The sequence below is a fragment of the Anthonomus grandis genome, chromosome 17, assembly GCF_022605725.1.
Source record: "Anthonomus grandis grandis chromosome 17, icAntGran1.3, whole genome shotgun sequence".
In the NCBI taxonomy this organism is placed as follows: domain Eukaryota; kingdom Metazoa; phylum Arthropoda; class Insecta; order Coleoptera; family Curculionidae; genus Anthonomus; species Anthonomus grandis.
Window position 1 is genome coordinate 8,660,042 of NC_065562.1, and position 19,253 is coordinate 8,679,294.

The 19,253-nt window shown below is 31.5% G+C and overlaps 2 protein-coding genes across 2 annotated transcripts in view; one reads left to right on the forward strand and one right to left on the reverse strand.

The window, feature by feature from the left end:
- Nucleotides 1-1,514, reverse strand: part of LOC126746523 (corepressor interacting with RBPJ 1) — a 27,977-nt gene extending 26,463 nt beyond the window's left edge. The window contains exon 1 of the mRNA XM_050454831.1: nucleotides 1,305-1,514. Within this exon, the coding sequence (XP_050310788.1) occupies nucleotides 1,305-1,376 (72 nt within the window). The 5' untranslated portion in view covers nucleotides 1,377-1,514. The remainder of the gene's footprint in view (nucleotides 1-1,304) is intronic.
- A 355-nt stretch (nucleotides 1,515-1,869) lies between these two features.
- LOC126746521 (ATP-dependent RNA helicase DHX8) overlaps nucleotides 1,870-19,253 on the forward strand; it is a 42,552-nt gene continuing 25,168 nt past the window's right edge. Inside the window, exons 1-7 of the mRNA XM_050454828.1 lie at nucleotides 1,870-2,134; nucleotides 6,277-6,661; nucleotides 6,784-7,126; nucleotides 7,188-7,349; nucleotides 7,410-7,661; nucleotides 14,335-14,510; nucleotides 14,572-14,729. Of these exons, the coding sequence (XP_050310785.1) occupies nucleotides 2,041-2,134; nucleotides 6,277-6,661; nucleotides 6,784-7,126; nucleotides 7,188-7,349; nucleotides 7,410-7,661; nucleotides 14,335-14,510; nucleotides 14,572-14,729 (1,570 nt within the window). The 5' untranslated portion in view covers nucleotides 1,870-2,040. The remainder of the gene's footprint in view (nucleotides 2,135-6,276; nucleotides 6,662-6,783; nucleotides 7,127-7,187; nucleotides 7,350-7,409; nucleotides 7,662-14,334; nucleotides 14,511-14,571; nucleotides 14,730-19,253) is intronic.

Below are 19,253 nucleotides of genomic sequence, written 5' to 3' on the forward strand. Positions count from 1 at the left end.
TTTCAATAATTTGGCTGGTGGTGAATTATATCTATATATACTCATATATATTGTGAAGAAATGGTAAGTATCTCAAAATGTCAAAACACAGGTTCTGCATCATGCATTACACTGCTCTCCTTGCAAAACCAAACATTCTTGCCACAGGTGCAAAATGGCTCCAGACAAGGAAACCATATACAATGCACAAGAGAATGGTAGGCTACCAATACAACCCTCTGCTCAACTAAGCGAAATTTCTTAGAAGAAATACACTGGATGCAACCCTTTTACAAACAAGATTTATATGTTTTTCAAAAGTTAATTTTTGGTCCAGATTTATTCCTAGAATTTCTACAGTCACTGTGTCTTAATGTGAAAATTATGTTTTCAGTTTTATTTAGCTTTAGGTAAAGATGATAGGGCAAATCCAATCACTCACACAGTTTGTACAATCAAGCAGTTTCTTTTGTGATTTCAAGGTCATTGGTTGTCATCATGTAACTGATATACCTGGAGAGCCACAAAATAGTTTGGCAGAGCTGTTGTTATATCGTTTATAAAAATGAGAAATAGTGAGGAAATGAAACCCTGTGGTACTCCATATCTCACAAATTCACCTTCTGTCAGCTTAGACTAAAGAAAAGTTGCTTGTTCCCATTCCCAGTAAGAACATAGTAAGTGATTTTCAATTAGGATTCAATAAGATACATAGTCAAAGGCTTTGGAAAGATCACAGAAAACTGGACTCACAAAAGTTTCTTCCTCAAAGCCTATCACAAAGCCTTCTCGCAGCTCTTGTAGTTGACCTACCATCCCAGAATCCAAATTGCTTTCAAAGTATGCATAAAGTTGCTTTTTAAGCAGCCACTCAAAAATTTTTGACTGTGATCAGGGTATATAGTTGGTGACACAAAGTTTATCACCACTTTTATAGACTCGTATAGTCTTGCTGCTTGCTGATCTTAAGGAATTTGGCAAGGCTCCTTCATAAATTCTAAACTTCCTCTTCAGTTAAACAACTGAGAGGACCAATTAACACATTTTTTACTGACTTTACAAGCCTCATGTTTAGACCATACACATTCTTTCTGTTTTGCCTTTAAGGTGAAAGAAAGAAGTGACAAAATTATTGATCCCCAAATACCATTCAACTTAGAAATGTTATTATTCCTATTATATATCAATTATAAACTGATTTATATCATTGTAATATTGTGTGGCAGACTGGTACATTTATAAGTTTAGGTATCTAAGGATTAAAGTATTTCAGGAGTATTTTTTTGATTCAAACAAGGTCCTATGATAAATTCAAAAAATCTTACCCTCTTCAGATTGTCCCTGGATGCAGGATGGAAGAACTTTTTACACATGTAATTATTGAATCCTTTACCCATTTTGAGATGTTATATTACAAAGTATATTATATAAAGACAGAATTTATCAAGAACTACTTATTTTTAAAATTACGATTTTCCTAATTGATGAAACTTAACAAAAACATTAGGATTGGACAGTGACGTCGTGACAATTATGATTTTATTTGACATCTGACACTGACAGCTCAGAAATTGATATCTAAAGATACTCCTACATAAGCATTCGCTGTAACCTCTTACGCACGATTGAATTAATATTTGAATTTTTAATTAAATTTTACAAGAAAAACTTAGTCCGTAGAGGTTTGTAACATCTATAAATCGATTAAGTTGTTCATTGTTATTATGTGTACAAAAAAATATTAAATTTTAGGAAATACGGGTACAAATCCATTAAATAACAGTGGGTGCGGACTATAAGTAGGTCGCTAGGGAACAACATATGCTGCGTGCTTGATTTGGTCGCTGGCAACGATCGAACCAATCAAGAAGAGAGAGAATGAAGAAGCTTCAAGCTACCCTAACCTTATTAAATGTTGTGATTTTTACGTATTGATATGAATTGTATTTACAATTTGTAATTTTTATATTATTAATATAATTTTAATTCAAAACTACTTTTAAGCGTTACTGTTCGCTAGTGAAGATATTTTATTCTAGTAATTAAATAAAAGCTTTAACCATGGATGAAGTAGAGAAACTGGAATACCTTTCCCTGGTATCAAAAATATGTACTGAACTAGAAAACCATTTGGGAATGAATGATAAAGATTTGGGTAAGTAAAACCTATTGAAAATATTGGAAGGTTACTGGAAAATACTGGAAATTAATTGAGAATTTCTTAAAAATGAATTAACAGCAATGCTTGAAAAAGTTCACATTCAGCCGAGATGACAAATGTTTCTGCATTTCGCTTGCTTTGAGCTTTTAACCAATGGTAAGACTATATGTTATGACCAGACATGGGTCAGTGCTTTTGATATGTGTGAGACTGTCATAGCCACAATTAAACTTTGGTTGAACTCAAACTTCTTAACTATTAATGTCAAAAAAACACATTTTCTTACTTTTGCAATGTCCTCCAGAACCTTGCTAAATACAGAGAGACTTATCCTTCATTACTGTAATTGTAGAAGAGATGCCTCATGCAATTGCTCACAAGAAATCCTTAGAAAAAATAAAACTAAATATCTAGCCATATCTTTCGACTAGTGCATGACATGGCAAAACCTTATAACCTTTTTAAATAACAAAGTAAGAAACTTGTTATAAATATAATTTTTTTGAGCTTAGACAATTTAGAAAACAGTTTTATCAAGCATTGGTTGAGTCAGTTTTAACATATGGGATTACAGCCTGGAGCGCATCATGCAGGAGTACGTTGGGACCTTTATTTATAACACAAGAATATATTCTGAAAGTTATTCTATTTAAAAATACATTGCATCCAACTATTTCTATTTAGAGAGGTGAACCTGGTAAATATATGACAATTGTATATTAAGAATGCTGTTAGATTTAGTTTTAGAAATGTAAGTTTTAACATTGCTGTAAATCACTGTACTATATTCAAATATATTTGCAACCAAACAATGTGTTTTAATAGTATATCAATGTAAATTTATTAGGTAAATGCAATAATTTCTAGGCCAGAATTTTTATTTTAGGGTGCACACACAGACTTTGGTCCATTGTGCTCCAGAACTGTACTATAAGTTGTTAATTGATTTGTACCTTTTGGGAAATAAATACTTTTTTAATTTTTGATTGATTTTGGATGACCATCATACTCCAGTACAGTTTAGGTAAATTGCTTGGAAGTATTTGTTTATTACATATCCAAGTTGTTGAATAGGTCAGAGAGGTATCCAACCATAGTCCCTACAGTCTTCTGACTGTAGTCTGACTAAATCCACTTGATTTTTTTGTGTGGGGACCAAAAAATCTTTAATCTTAAAATTTTTAGTTTGTAGAAATTCAATTGATACTATGGAGGAATGGCATAATCGCATTCAGTGGCGGATCTGAACTTTTGCTGCCTCTAGGCAATTTGGAACTCGCCTCTGTTATTTTAACCACCCTTATTCTAACAAAACAAGTGATTTTGATAATTTTTTTTTGTGAGTGCTTACTCAGTAATATTGTTGATTGTTTTAAGAGAATTACAAACATTAATAAAAAAAAGAATCCTTGAAATCTCATTTATTTTATTTAAATTATTACAGCCAAGTCTTTTGACTTTTTTTACCTTTTTTCCAACACTCACATTAACAGTGAGTCTGATTTTGTCTTGATTTTTCGGCTGCAAAATCACAGGTACAGAGAAAAGTTCATCATCAGGAACACCTGGTATCCAAGGAATCAGATCCAGTTCTCAACCTATTTCATCTTTAATAAAAATGTCTATTTTTTAAGACAGTATTTCTGTCTTTAATCATTTCCCCTTCTTTATTAAAAACTTAAGTTTGCCTACAATCTTCAAAAGACAGTAAAAGAGATTGCTCTAAGACCTATTACTCTGTTGAAGAATTCTTTAATGATGCTGCTTAAGTGATGGTACAACAATTTTTTTTAAATCTTTCACACAATTTTTCTTTCTATTGTATTTATTTAATTATTTTACTAATCATAATAAGATCAATGCCCTTTTATTTATATACTTATGTTTTATGCATTATTTTTCTATACATATGTTCATATTTTCTATTTTGAGCAACAGTTTGTATACATAGCCTGTAGTTTATAGGGTTTTATTTTTAATTTTTAAACATTAAAAACATGTTTACATTAGATAACAATGAAGTGATATTTGACTTTGACTTAATACCATTGTGGTCAGGTAAACAAGTTTGAAAGACATCAAGAGACTTTGATAGACCTGAAAATTATGTGTTTATCCAAATTTATTAAGGATGTATTGGTCAACATACGTGTATGTGCATGGCTGTAACCCAAATACACATCTAGTTTGGCTTCTTAATTAAAAGATGAAAGGCCCCCAGTTTTTACAATAAACAACAAATATGAAGGCTATATCACTTTAAACCTGACATTGTATTTTGTAGTTATAAAATAACTCATTTAACTATGGTATATTATTTAAGCAAATGCTAAAATTAATCAATACCTTTACTCTCTCATTTTCTTCTTAAATGAATATGGGAACATACCAGGGATGTGTGATATTTTTCCGAGTGTTTTGCTGTTTTTCCTTTTTGTAAATGATATCTGTTAATGGCTATCTGACACTTTTAACTAGAAGAAGAAGCCATAAGATAGAAGTATCTTGTGGCTTAATATCTGGGTATTTATTTATTTTCAATGTCATAAACATATAGGAAACATATTGTTAATATCTCTATAGCTTACAAACTAATTTATTGTAATACAGTGCATGCAAATTTTTTATGATCCACAAAAGAAATCAAAGTCATATGAATACCTGTTGGTTTCTTATATTCTGAATTAGGTTATTTACGTTAGAGGTATCAAGTATTAAGTAAGCCTGATTAGTGCTAAGGGCTAGACCTGATCTTGCGAGTATTTAACATGTTTGAAAAACTTATGCCAAAACTGATGTCATGTGTAACTTATAATGTTGAATGCATAAATACTTCTAAAATTGCATGCCTTTTCATAAATCCTAGAAGTCAGTTTTTTTAGAAATAATATTTTCAAAATGATAAGAAAAACTAAGCTTGCAGTCCAAAAAAGTATTATCCAAGTTTCAATTTCATATTATTATCTTGAATAAAGCTTATTCATCCTCCTTAGTGTAGATGTTTGGTTTTTAGAAAATATGTAATAGTATCTTCATTTTAAATACCCATATACTCTATAATAGAAAGTTTTTTTTTGGGCCAGTAATAGTTTCAATTATTTCTTTTTCATTTTAAATAGCATGTATATTTTTCTATCAATTTTAAATATCATGAGTATTATATTTTTTTTAAATTGGAGATAATTTTAGTACCAAATAGCCTTTTTTAATTTCTCTTTAAATATTTTTGTTATTATATTTGAGTTTTCGCCAAATAATAATCTTTGTTAGTCATAATCCATTTTTTTAAAAATAATTATGTTTAAATTTTATTTTAAACTCTGTATGTTGCAATCACGTGCCTTCACTGGTGCCATACATATACTAGTTTCTATATACATATAAGAGTCTCTCATGTCTCTTATCTTTGAATTATATCTTGAATACAGTAATATTGTCAGATTAAGAAATAGTTTGAAAACAAGGTATTCCGTATATTTAGATTTTAAATTTATTGAAAATAAACAAAAATATATATTTCACTTTACATACTGACTTAAAAAAAAGATAATAACCTTTTGCAAAACATACTGCAGTTATAACAGATCAACATTACATACACCATATAAACACTATCTGTCACTCTCTATTTTACTAGGACTTACAATACTCGAAAGTCCAATGGATTTCACCACCATATTAAAATTATTCTGACAAAGATACAAAAATAGTGTATAAGATTCACCCCAGATTGTTATACCATAATTCAAGAGAGATTCTTCTAGAGCTTTAATAGTTTAAGTGGCATGAATTCTCGCAGTGAATAGAATTTGTAAATCGTTTCTTATCTTTCTACTTATAAAGTCAACATGCAAATTGTATTTCAAGTTTCTGTCAATATAAACTCCCAGGTACTTAACTGAAGTAACAGATGTGGTTAGAACTGCAATTTCAATCCACCATATTAGTTAAGCTAATACCATTGAAGCAACAGTCATCTATTCCTTAATGATCAATTATTTACTTTTCAATGCTTGTATGTTAATCATACTACTTTCTAATAACCAAAATAGATTGTGGATGTTGACAAAAAATGTAAACACACTTTGATCGACCTATTTTCAGTGTTAATAATGATGCCTTTCTATCATTTTTAGCGGAATTCATCATACACCTCTCAGAAAAAAATAACACACTAGATTCATTTAAAAAAGCCCTATTAGAAAATGGAGCTGAATTCTCAGACTCATTTATGTCGAATCTATTGAGGATAATTCATCATATGAAACCTAAAAAAGGTCAGCCTAAGAAGGGCGATATTGACAGAATTGAAAGTGATGGTTTGGCATTTAAATTTCCGGGCCTCGCTATGCCGAATAGAGCACCAGAACCCATGAGTGATCCGGAAGAAAAAGACGATGATGCAAAAGGAAAAATTTCAAATCAAGATAATGACATTGTGGCTGATCTGATGGCTCAACTTGAAGCAGATGCTCCTTCTGCAAATAAAGCGAAAGCTTGCAGTCCTGCTAAAAGGCAAAGGTAAGTATTATTGTACGGCAGGGACAAAAATCGCCATTTATTCAATCATTATTTATTTACCCATCTTTCTTTTACTTTTTTAGTTTATATCTCAAGTGGTTAATAAATCAAATATTTTGTAGGTCTAGATCCAAATCGAGACACAGATCTAAGTCAAGATCGAGGTCAAGAGACAGAAGGCGAGACAGAAGAGATCGACACTCAGATCGGACAAGAAACTATGATAAAGATGGTAGAAATTATGATAGAGATCGACATAGAGGTGATAGAAGGGCTAGAGACAGAGATAGGGATAGGTCAAGAGAGAGAAATAGATCAAGGGAAAGAAGAAGATCAAGGGATAGAAAAGAACGTCGAAGTAGATCTAGGAGTAGGAGTAGAAGAGACAGAAGGAGTGATGACAAAAAGTATAAATTTGATAGAAGAGGTAGCCCTGAATTAGATGATGATCCTGTACCGGGAAAAGTATGATTTTTAAAATTTTATTTTTTACTTTACTATTCTTATTCGTATTTTTTTCTGGTAGATATATAACGGTAAAGTAGCAAATATAGTACCTTTTGGATGCTTTGTTCAAATAGAAGGTTTGAGACGAAGGTGGGAAGGTCTGGTACATATTTCCCAATTGAGAGCAGAAGGCAGAGTTACTCAAGTATCTGAGGTAGTTTCTAGAGGGAACAAAGTAAAGGTAAAACTCATTTCTTTTAATTATATTTTCTTATAATTTAAAATCTAAACAACTTTGTAGGTTAAAGTTTTATCACTAACTGGCCAAAAAGTTTCACTATCAATGAAAGATGTTGACCAATTGACCGGAAAAGATTTGAATCCATTGTCTCATGCTCCACAAGAAAGGGAAGACAGAGACAGAAATCCGGACAGGCCAACTCACAATAGTACTTCGGTACTTCGTTTACCAGTAAATATTGATGAAAACGAGGAGGATTCAAGAAAAAGGGTCACTAAATTATCTAGCCCTGAGAGATGGGAAATAAAGCAGGTGAGAACTTAATTAACTCAAATTAAATGTATCTTCATTTAAGTCAAATTAAAAGAAACTTTATTTTCCAAGATTCTTTGTATATTTCATATACAGGGTGATTCATTAAGAATGGAGATACTACACACCAAAATATGGAGATTGAGCTTAACATGTCTTATACTTATACAAATGTTGCAGGTTTACGAGATACAGGGTATTTAAGGTTGGAATTTTAATTTGAAATTTCTTAATAATTTTGTGATTTTAAGCAGTATCGTCTTGAAAATTGGCGGCTTTATATGTTTATTTAAAGAATTATTATTAGATTAATTAATATTAGAAGAATCGATAGGATTTAAGTCAGGGGATTGCGCAGGCCATGGAAATACCTAAATATTATTTTGCTTCAAAAAGTTTGTAGTAACGTTCTTGCAACAGGCGGACGTGCATTTTTGTGCTAAAGTACAACATTTTTACCAAATTATGTAGCACATGGATGAACATAAATTTCTTGAATGGTTGCTAAGCGAAACGCATTGTGAGGAGTTCTCAGCCTTCTTGAATCAGGACGTAAATCAAACCTTGAAAAATCAGTAAAAAGAATGTATTTCCGTTCTTCAAAGTAATCAAAGTGACTTTGACAGAAGTCTATTTAGTTAACCCAGGGGCCATTTCTGTAGAAAGTCATGCCTGATATGCATATTCGCAGTCACTGTTCTTTGAACTTTGTCCCTTATGTGCATATCGGCGATTTTTTCCAAAGATTCTTCTACAGGGGCTTTTTTCCATATAGCAGGGATGTAGCCTCATGCATACTCTTGCAAGATTTTGCATAGGTATGGCTTAAACTCCGTTTTTTTTTTTGATTTTACGTTTTATATTGGAAAAACTGTACCAAGAATGACAAAGTGAAATGCGTCACAAGGATTTCTAGACCCAATGCCAACTGTCCTCTGTAATCAATAATTACTAACCTCTCCTAACCTGTTTAGTTCTATATTTGGTTAGAACTTTAAATTGGGTCAAGATAACCTCATGGTCATATTGGTTATACAATTATTATCATAAGTAATAATACATATAATCCAATATGATCCAAGATGATATTTTGGACATTTAATTTTCTTCCAAGAAATGAAGAGTCAAGAATATTATTAATCAGGTCAATGTTTACATTTTTTGATTGAGATCATTAAGGTTAAAACCGTCAGATGAAATTAGCTTGCCACGTGAGAGCCGTTCCTAAACTAAACACTCTAACCTACTAATAAATTGCATTATTTGAAGGTTCAAAGGCAATGAATAGATTTAAAGTCTATAAGGTTAAAATAAATCAAAATGTCACCGTTAATTAGGATCATATAGCCATTATTTAGAGTTCACGAAGTATACTTGTGTAAATAAGTGGATTCTCTGAAATATTTATTTATTTAAGAAACAGTCCAATAGTAAACAATTAATAGGGCTGGTACAAAATTACACGAATCAATAAAGAATAATAATAAATCTAGAGTAATGTGACAGTATAATTATATAAGTTACATAACTAAATTGTATAGCACATCACGAGAAGAAACAGTATATAATTATATATAATGGGTCTACCAATAGAAGTGATAGAAGTTTAGTGGGCCATGTACGCAAAATGGTATGTGTCAAAACGCGGATTAAGCGTCAGTTGTGTTAAGTATACTTTGACAATTCATCATGAATCGTTTAAGTCAAGAGCAACGTATAGCTATCGTGAAAAGGTATTACGAAAATGCGCAATCGGTTAGAGCCTGTTATCGTGCTCTTAGAGAAGATTTTGGCCATCGTGGACGGCCTTCTGAGCTTGCAATAAGGCGCACAATTAATAAGTTTGAACGGGAGTACACTCTTCTGGATAATAAGCCACCAACGCGACAAAAAAGTGCAAGGACCGCTGAAAATATCGCCGCTGCAAGAGAAAGTGTTGACGTGAATAACAATGTGTCTGTTTTGCGCCGTTCTCAGCAATTAGGCATTTCACCAATGTCTCTGTGGTGCATTTTGAAGAAAGACTTAGGCCTACATCCATATAAGATGGTTCTCAAGAATTGAAGCCTGCTGACCATGGTTTGCGAAGAACGTTTACCGACTGGGCCCTGTTGCAGTTGGAACAAAATGGCGATTTTGGGAAACAAATCATCTTTTCAGATGAAGCCCATGTTTGTCTTAGTGGCGTTGTCAATACGCAAAATTGCCGCTTCTGGTGTCAGAACAATCCCCAGAAATTAGTACAGGTGCCATAACACCCGTTAAAAGTGACTGTGTGGTGTGGTTTGCATGTCGGTGGAATTATAAGTCCATACTTTTTTGAGGATGCAGGGGGGCGTACTGTGACAGTCAACGGAGAGCGCTAGTGCGACATGATAACAAACTTTCTTTGGCCTGCAATTGGTGGTGGAGACTTCGAACAGAATTGGTTTCAACAGGACGGAGCAACATCACACACCTCCCGAGCCACAATTAATTTATTAATAGAGCGTTTTGAAGATCGAATAATTTCGCGACATGGCAATATCAACTGGCCACCAAGGTCCTGTGATCTTACTCCCCTGGACTTTTTTCTTTGGGGATATGTGAAGTCGAAGGTGTATTCTAACAATCCTCAAACCATCAATGAGTTGAAAGTTAACATAACTAGGGTTATTCGCGAAATTCAGCCCAACTTGTTAGAAAAAGTGATTGAAAATTGGGTTCATCGTCTAAACGTTTGCCGCCGTAGCCGAGGTGGACATCTTAATGATATTTTGTTTAAAACATAATGTTACATAATAAACTACAACATGAAACATCAATCATAGAAATTAACCAATTCGTTTTTATTTTTTAGCAATTTAAACTTATATCATTCTTAATGGTAGACCCTATATTTATAACAAATCTTTAACCCTACCGAATGAATCTCGAGTAAGGTTAACTTAGATCAATTCGGTTAACAACCTTATTGAATACTGAGCAAACTTCATATACTGGTGACACTTAGCGAAAATTCTTGGTACATTAAAATTTATTCTGCTTAACAAAGAGAGACATACAGTGCCATTACTTATCAACATATACAAAAACGAGATTGAGTGTAATTGCATGGGCTTGAGCAGGCTTTGAAAGTAAAATCTTGGTAGTGGTTCTTTACTGTCTGATTCTCTTGGGGGATAAACCAGGTCCTCTTTAAATAACAGGTACTTCTACTCCTAAAAGTCTTGCGCGCATTCTTAAACTCCACCATTTACTTACCCCATAATTTTTATAAACCTTTACATATAGAGTCCACTTAATTCCCGCAATACGAAACAACCACCAGATCTGACTGAAGACTGTTTTATAGTTAGGTAGGAAAAAATTTTTATTCTAATTAACAATGGCGACGGAGAAGGGGTCAATTTGTAGATTCTCCATATCAACTGATTTTAATTCAAAGAATAAAAAAAATACACAATTTAATCAATGCATATAATTTCATAATTGATACATATTTTATCCAAAAATAGCGATGCTAAAAAATAGCGATACAAAAATGAGCATTGGTGGTTTTTAAAATCTTAATGCGCTGTGACGGCCATTTTTTAAAAATATTATCACTCGAAAATGCACACAATCATATTTATATCTGAACAAACTGATATTAATCATAACTGAACAAAAAAAATATGTCTAAAAGAAAACTAAATTTATCTCTGCTCGTCTGCCGATCAAAACGGCTAAAATTAAATTTAAAAAATTAATTATATACTTACATCAGGTCTAGGGGATAACGGCATTATAAGACAATTAAATGAAAATTTATTTGGAAAATATTGAAATTAAACACATCTGAATTCATTTTGGAAACACTGCTGAACATTAATTTATCAAAAACATAAAAAATCATCGTAGTATAACGGAGATTAATAATGAATGATAATTTAAACAAGTAGAACACAAATAGACAAAAACAACAAATAGACAAGAAAGAGTTTTGTTTGACCACCCCTGTTGATAATAACATCTCGACATCTGTATGGCTTGCTCTTAATTAAATTGTCAATGCCGTTTTGTTCAATTTCTAGATATTGCTTTTGCAAACAGTTCAACTCTTTCCTTGTCTGGAACACTATTTCTTGACATAAAACAGGCCTTTTCAATATATTCCAAACGTGCTTGATAGGATTTAAGTCAGGCGGTGGCGCAGGCCATGACAATACCTAAATACTGTTCCGTTTCAAAAAAATTCTTGCGGTGCTTGCAACATGCGGACGTTCATTGTCATACATAAGTACGGCATTATTACCAAATTCTGTAACAGGTGAATGAATTTTGGGTTGCAGAATTTGATTCCGATATTCTTTTTCTGTTAAAACACTTAAATGGAAACCAGCTTAATCCGATAACCTATCGAAATTCCAGCAAAAATAATGATGTATCGGTAAAAATAATGCATGCCAATTCACGCTAGGATAGTATTGGAGCTCTAACAGGACGTTTGGCGTAAAGGTTGTTTTCATGTAACCTATTCCTTGTTATTTGAGTAGTGACACTAATGCCATGAACATTAGGTCAACATATAGGTCCACCATCATGGATAGGTTCTGTTGCTCTTGTTGGACCAGTATGTCTTTCTCACACTCATCATCAGTCACCAGTCTTCAAATCTCTGCCACTACTTTCCTATAGTGCTCTTGATAGAATTTACAGGATCTGCGACGTCGCGGCTGTTCATACCAATAGCTCGTAACTTTGCTTCATAATCAAGATGTTGCCTTTGCATATTGAGTAGGTTGCTCGGACAATTAAAATAATTTCTCACTACACTGACAGCAAAAATAGTACCGAATAAATTTTTCAGCTTACCAAATATGCCTTGAAAAATTTATTTAATATCAACAAGAATAAATTAATATCATGAATGTGAAAAGGTATGTTTAAAGAAATGCCCAAGAAAGAATAAAGACAATTTATCTTGAAAACAAATTTCAAATAAATGGTTTTTTTCCTTGTCCCCCTATACCATTTTGATGTATATATGTTGATGTATATATTATTTTTTAGAAATATTGTAGAGTTTTGTTTTTTGGTTGCTTTTATAATGTAATAATTTAATATTATATGAAGATAGTACTGATCGCGACATATAGTGTAAAGTGGATTACATTGTAAAAAATAAGAACTCCTAGATGGCGTTATTTGTTTTTCGTTTTGAATTTTAAGCAATTTACTGGAAACAGGTTGTTTTTCTCTCTTTCTCTGACCAAAGTGATTTTCCTATCTGTCCTTTGTCATTGGGCACGTACGCCTTGTTCAATGATCAATTTTGTAAGTATTGGCATTTTCAATACCGGGCTGTTGCCATTGTTTTTCCTGTAATTTGAATACTTTGCGTTTTGGGATTAGATTGATTTCAACTTAAATCTAAGTGGAGCAACGTTGTATTGTTAATCCTTGTAAAACTGGGTGGGTCTGCATGAGATTATCCATCGAAGAGGTACCCAAAAAGGTTTTCTTTCTAAATGGTGTGGTCTTTAGGTTAACAAGTTCTCGAGGTTGGGATTCGACCTCATGGTTACATCATGGCAACACTAGGCATGTGAAGAATTACTTTAATACACTTTATAAAAGATCCTCCAACATCTTGAGGTAAGCTTGATTCCTATCAGGTCTTAAGGGTCATCCCAGGATCATTCCGAGCCATCTCAGATGCTGTTTCCATTTCCAATCATAAATTAGAGCTTTATCAGGATTTTTTGCTTCTTCATGACGTTATTGATTGGATCTTGTCAGCTCCTGTCCTTGAATCTGCATAATGAGTTACCAGGTCAAGTCTGATAAGAGGAATTTGTAAGTAATGCTATAATTTCGGATTTGTCATCGTTATTTGGATTTTGGGACTTGTCATGTTGGCTAATTTATATTTTTTAATGGCTTTTCATTTAATTTATTTTATTAATTATTGTCTAGTGTCTAAAGTTCTTTCTTGGTAATTTGCAAGGTAATGTAATTTGCTTATCTACTGAAATAATAAGGGTTGTTTCATACTAGTGGGTTATTGATTTTTTTTATGTTTTATAACTTTGGTGCATAGAGGTTTGATTTCAGGGGTTGCACTTTTAATAAGAAACTGATGATTTTTTAAAGTGATTAAAGTAAATAAATAAAGAAAAGATTAAACGACGAACACTGACTAGTATTCTCAGATTTTTTTTTAAAATAGAGTGTTGTTAATAATTGAAGCTTATTTGGGTCTTACTATGTGTTATAATTCTTTACATCCTTTTTGTTTATGTGAGAACCAATTTGCCAGTTAAAGATTCTTACAACTGCACTTTAAATAAACATACTAAACTGGATGGCTCCCACAATTTAAAAGGTAAGTATCTCTAGAATAATTCATGCCAACCCACCACCAATTAATATTCTTTAGACTGATAAGCTGTCGTTAGCATATGTGACACTCTATTAAAGACTTTCTACATCAGTCAATTTTTATTAAAAGCAAAAATCAAATAAAAAGAGGTTACAATATTTATTGAGAGGTCATTGACCAAATGATTAAGAAGATTTGAGAAGATCACAAATGAAATCATAAAATTGGTCATATTGACATTGTTATTGTAAATATTTAATACCTTTTAGCTCTTTTTATATAATTTATATCTTTTTTATAATTATATAGTTTTTACTTTTGTTATAGATGATTTCGTCCGGTTGCATAGACAAGAGCGAACTGCCCGAATTCGATGAAGAAACCGGTCTTTTACCGAAAGACGAAGAAGATGGCGAAGCAGATATCGAAATTGAATTGGTCGAAGACGAACCTCCATTTTTGAATGGACATGGTCGAGCGTTACACGATTTAAGTCCTGTTAGGTAAGAGATTAACTTTATATTTACTAAAATTTGTCTAATTATTTTTTTAAAATAAATTTAGAATTGTGAAGAATCCTGATGGTTCTTTAGCACAAGCAGCCATGATGCAGTCCGCTTTAGCTAAAGAGAGACGGGAACAAAAAATGCTTCAGAGGGAAGCAGAGGTGGACTCTCAACCTTCTGGAAAAAATAAAACTTGGATTGATCCCTTACCTGAAGGTAATTATTAGTAGTCATATGTATAGGGTTATTTTTGTATTTTTGCAACTATACTTTAACTATAAGTATTAGAAAAAAATCTGTCAGAATAAAAGACTGAACAATCAACATTATTCGGTCAGGTTTGAATAATTTAATTCCTACCTTTAAAACACTATTTTTTTAATGCTGCTGATATTCTATCATAAATACATTTTACGCCTTAAGTTTCTTCTATTTGAATTTAAATTTATCATATAAAAACTTAATAAATGACTGGCTAATAGCCCTGATATAAATAACACTAATTTACTTTATCTTAGATCACAACTATTTAGATTTATGTATCTTTTCAAATACTATTTGATATAAACCTTTGGTAACTATTTTAATAACCATTTAACTATTTACTATGCGGGTGGAGCCATAAGGTGTCAACATAAATTCAGAAGATTATATGTAACCCCATTTTGAGCTTGATTGATTTTGACCTTATTCCAAATCTACATCGGAGAAGTGTTGAACGGCAGGAGGAATGTGGTTTTGTTGTAGATCTAAATATTTTTGGATATTGAATTCAGCAACCGACTTATAAGATGGTCTTCCGAAATATGGTCTACGATATTAAGGCCCTATGCTCATTTTCCTGTGACCAATAGCAGACAATGGAAGGAGTAGTTTTCATATAATAACGGTTGAATTAACGCTCTCTAACGCTTCTGCTGGAACGGCTTTTAGTTTCAACAGCTTTGCAGCCACGCAACAAATAATAATTTATAAGTTCTCGAGATAATTGATTTTTTAATTTTGAATGAGGCCTAAACAAAAAATGATGTTATTTAGGATTCGCATTTTTTCTAGAGAAATTCAATTTTTCATTTATTGTGGGGTATTTATTGGAAAATACGTAATACAGAGCTAAGCAGTACTAATCGAAATTATCCTATATAAAAAAAAATAAGAAAGCGCCATATTCTGCATTATTGAAACCGTGACTTTTGGATACACGTATATTTTTCAGCAATATTTTTATAGAAGGCTTTGATAGAAATAAATTAATGTAGGGACCGCGTTATGGTGATATATTCATTGTTTGATTATGGTGATGTAATCTACAATAATGCAATTACTTCGGCAGTTTCATCTTCTATTCAAAAAGTGCAAAATTAAAGAAGATAGAAGAACAATAGAAGTCATATTATCCAATATCTTAATAGTCATTTTATTCTTTCAATGTCAAATAGACGTAAATATCACATGTACTCTTTCATATACAGAATTTTAAAGTAGAGAAAACCATATCTAAGAAAACTTTTCAATGTGCATCAACACAACCATAATACCAGACGGTTTAATATTTTTAGGGTTCCTCGGCATACAACAGCAGCTTTTCAAAAATCATTTAGTTACGTTGCAGTTCATTTGTGGAACAATTTGCCTTATTGTGTTAAAGATTGTTCTTTTTATAAGTATAAGAAATACATAAGAAATATGCTTATGCAGTCACAGTATGATGCCTAATAGTTAAATATGTATTGAGATGAATGTCAATTGGATTTTTTCCAGTCTCTTTTCATTTAGGTTATGTCATATTCATATAGCTGTACTGGGTCAAGTCTACACTTACATTTTCGTTTCGCATTTAACAAGATATACCTGTATCATATTAGTTATATTCATATATATTGGATGTGTTTCCTTACCTCTTCTTGCAGAGGTACTTTTGAGAAACGGTTTTGAATTTGAATATTAAATATTTTCTGTCAAAAGTTTGCCATATGAGGATACATGAAATCAGTTATTTATCAAGACAATCAATACTCGGGAGGAGATACGGGAAAAAAACCAGAATGCAGCAGAATTATTTCATTTTATATTTTTATACAAATAATTATATATTTTGTATAGAAGTTAAAGGAGACCACCTTCAGCATTTATTGTAAGGTAAAAAAAAAATTCATTGCTTTTGATATTACCGTTTTGTTCTTGTTCATATTCTTCAACGTAATTATATACATTATACATTACATATTATTTATTTTGTAATAAATTATTGCATGCAACACATATTTAACAATTAAATGAAGTTTTATGTCTTTACAAAACCCATGACTCCATACTATTCATTAATTGAACAAAATCAAAAATTGAAGCATTCAAAATTCAATTATCTCTATAATTGAATTTTTTTTACTACTGCATTAATTACAAGTAATTTACGATAGTCGACGAATTAAAAATCGAAAACGAAGAGTAAAAAATAATAATAAAAATTGCATTACAATATTTGAAATTTACTTGCAATAAGGAGCCTGAAGTTTGTTTTTTTTTATTCATGGGATTTCATTACAGGTTTGCAAAAAACTCAAAAAGATTTTTTTTCATAAATTCTCTTAGAATTAAAAGCGTTTGTTAAAGAAATACGGGGTGCCTCCGATTAAGTCGGCACTATTAGTATCTTTGTTAATATTTAAGATACAGCATCGGGTAAATTAGCAAATAGGTAGGATTTTTTTTGCTGATTAAAAAGGTGAAAAATTAACATCGCGTTTTTGAGAAAATGTAAAAAATGTACTTTTGTTAAATAGAATCCTAAGAAGAATATGTTTATTTTTACATAAATCAACAGAAAATAATTTTCTTAATAAAAAAGTTTATTTACACTAATAACAGAAACCTCAAAATTAGTAAAATGCATTTTATGCATAGTGAGAAATGTGATTTGTGAGAATATTATCTAAAAAATATTGACAGAACGCTAGAAGAGGATCGCCTGAGAGTTTCCAGACTCGTAACTTCCTAAACCGAAGATACTTTTTAATTTGCCGACGATGTCAAGTTTTATGGGGAACCACTTCCCCAAGTGTCACTCTTTTCTTCCTATCAAGTTTTATTACAGAGTAACTTAGATATGCTCAGTCAATGGTGTATTGCCAATGAACTGTTTCTGAATGTGAGTAAATGTAATGTGTTTATTACTTTCTACAAGAAAAATAAAAGGTTCAAGCATTCCCAATGATCACATATATGATGATGCTCGGAGGTTGTTGGACTTATTAACGTTGAGGCAAAGAAGAGTTTACGCTGATTTGGTCGTCTTGTATAAATTTCTGAATGGTCAGTTACACTGTCCTGAAGTCCTTGGTGCAATATCTTTCAATATACCATCTAGGAATTTTAGGCATTATAGATTATTCTCACTACCATTTCATAGCACATGCACTCCACTCCCCTATTGAACGGACACTTAATTTATTAATTCTAATGAAGTTGAAATATTGGGCTTTGCTTTACCTAGTTTCAAGAGGCAAATTATAAACTTTTAATCTAATTTCAGTGTTCAAAGATCTATTAGTGTCATCGGGTAATATTATTATTATTTCTATTATTATTATTACTATTGTTATAATGTGGATTAGTGAATTGCTATTGATTATGTTGAATCTTAATTAATAGTAAATGATTTTATATATTTTTATTTATTGTTAATTTTATTGAAATATTGGGCTAATATGGATTGTTATTTGTTTTAATAGTTTATATTTCTTGTTGGAATGTAGCCACATATCATATTGACTATTATTTTTGTTATGGGGTCTTAAATTGGGTGTTAGGCTATAATATTATTAACGTAACGAAAACGTGTTTAAAAGAACTAGAAGAAGGACCCAATTTATAGTAAGCGCAGATGTTGATATTTCTATTTTGGCGTATTTTGAAGCTCGTGGAAAACTCTACTACAGATTTAGCAAGAGCTTACGGTATGAGCTTAGTAACAATATGGAGGGTCTTAAACAAACACAAAGACTTACTTTTTGCAACTGGTTACGTAATGCATATAAAGTAAATATATTTAGCCCTAAAAATGTACACTATTGGTCCCAAGAAAATCTTTTCTTTACTGATTACAGAAAACATCAAAATCAATTTAGTATAAACCAAATAATATGTGCTTGATGTTATTTTTGTATTTCAAAACAAACTTGCCTAAATTTGGTAAAATTATTAATATCGCCATAACTGTTATTTTTAGGTTTAAGCTATTATTGTAAATAAACTTTTTTATGAAGAAAATTATTTTCTTTCGATTTATGTAAAAGTGTACAGGAAACTCCATTTAACAAAAGTATATTTTTCACATTTTCTCGAAAACGCGAATGTTCAATTTTGTTTTGTCTTTTCACCACGTTAACCAAGAGAAAAAATTCTACTAGTTTGCTAATTTAACCGATCCTGTATCTTAAATATTAACAAACATGCCAATAGTGCTGACCTAATCGGAGGCGTACTGTATAGATCTTATTTGTGTTATAGCATATATACAGTATTGGCCATAAAAGTTGGAACTTTTAAAAATTTAAAATTTTTCCAATGTTTTAAATTTATATTTTATTTTTGTACATCGAATCAATAAACATATTTATAAGTAAACAAAAAAGCATACCAGAATTTCAACCTTATCTTGTTTCAGACAATAAGAAATACTTTAAATTTTTGTGCTGGACAAAATGCTTGGAACTTTTTATAAAAGATGTATTTTACAGG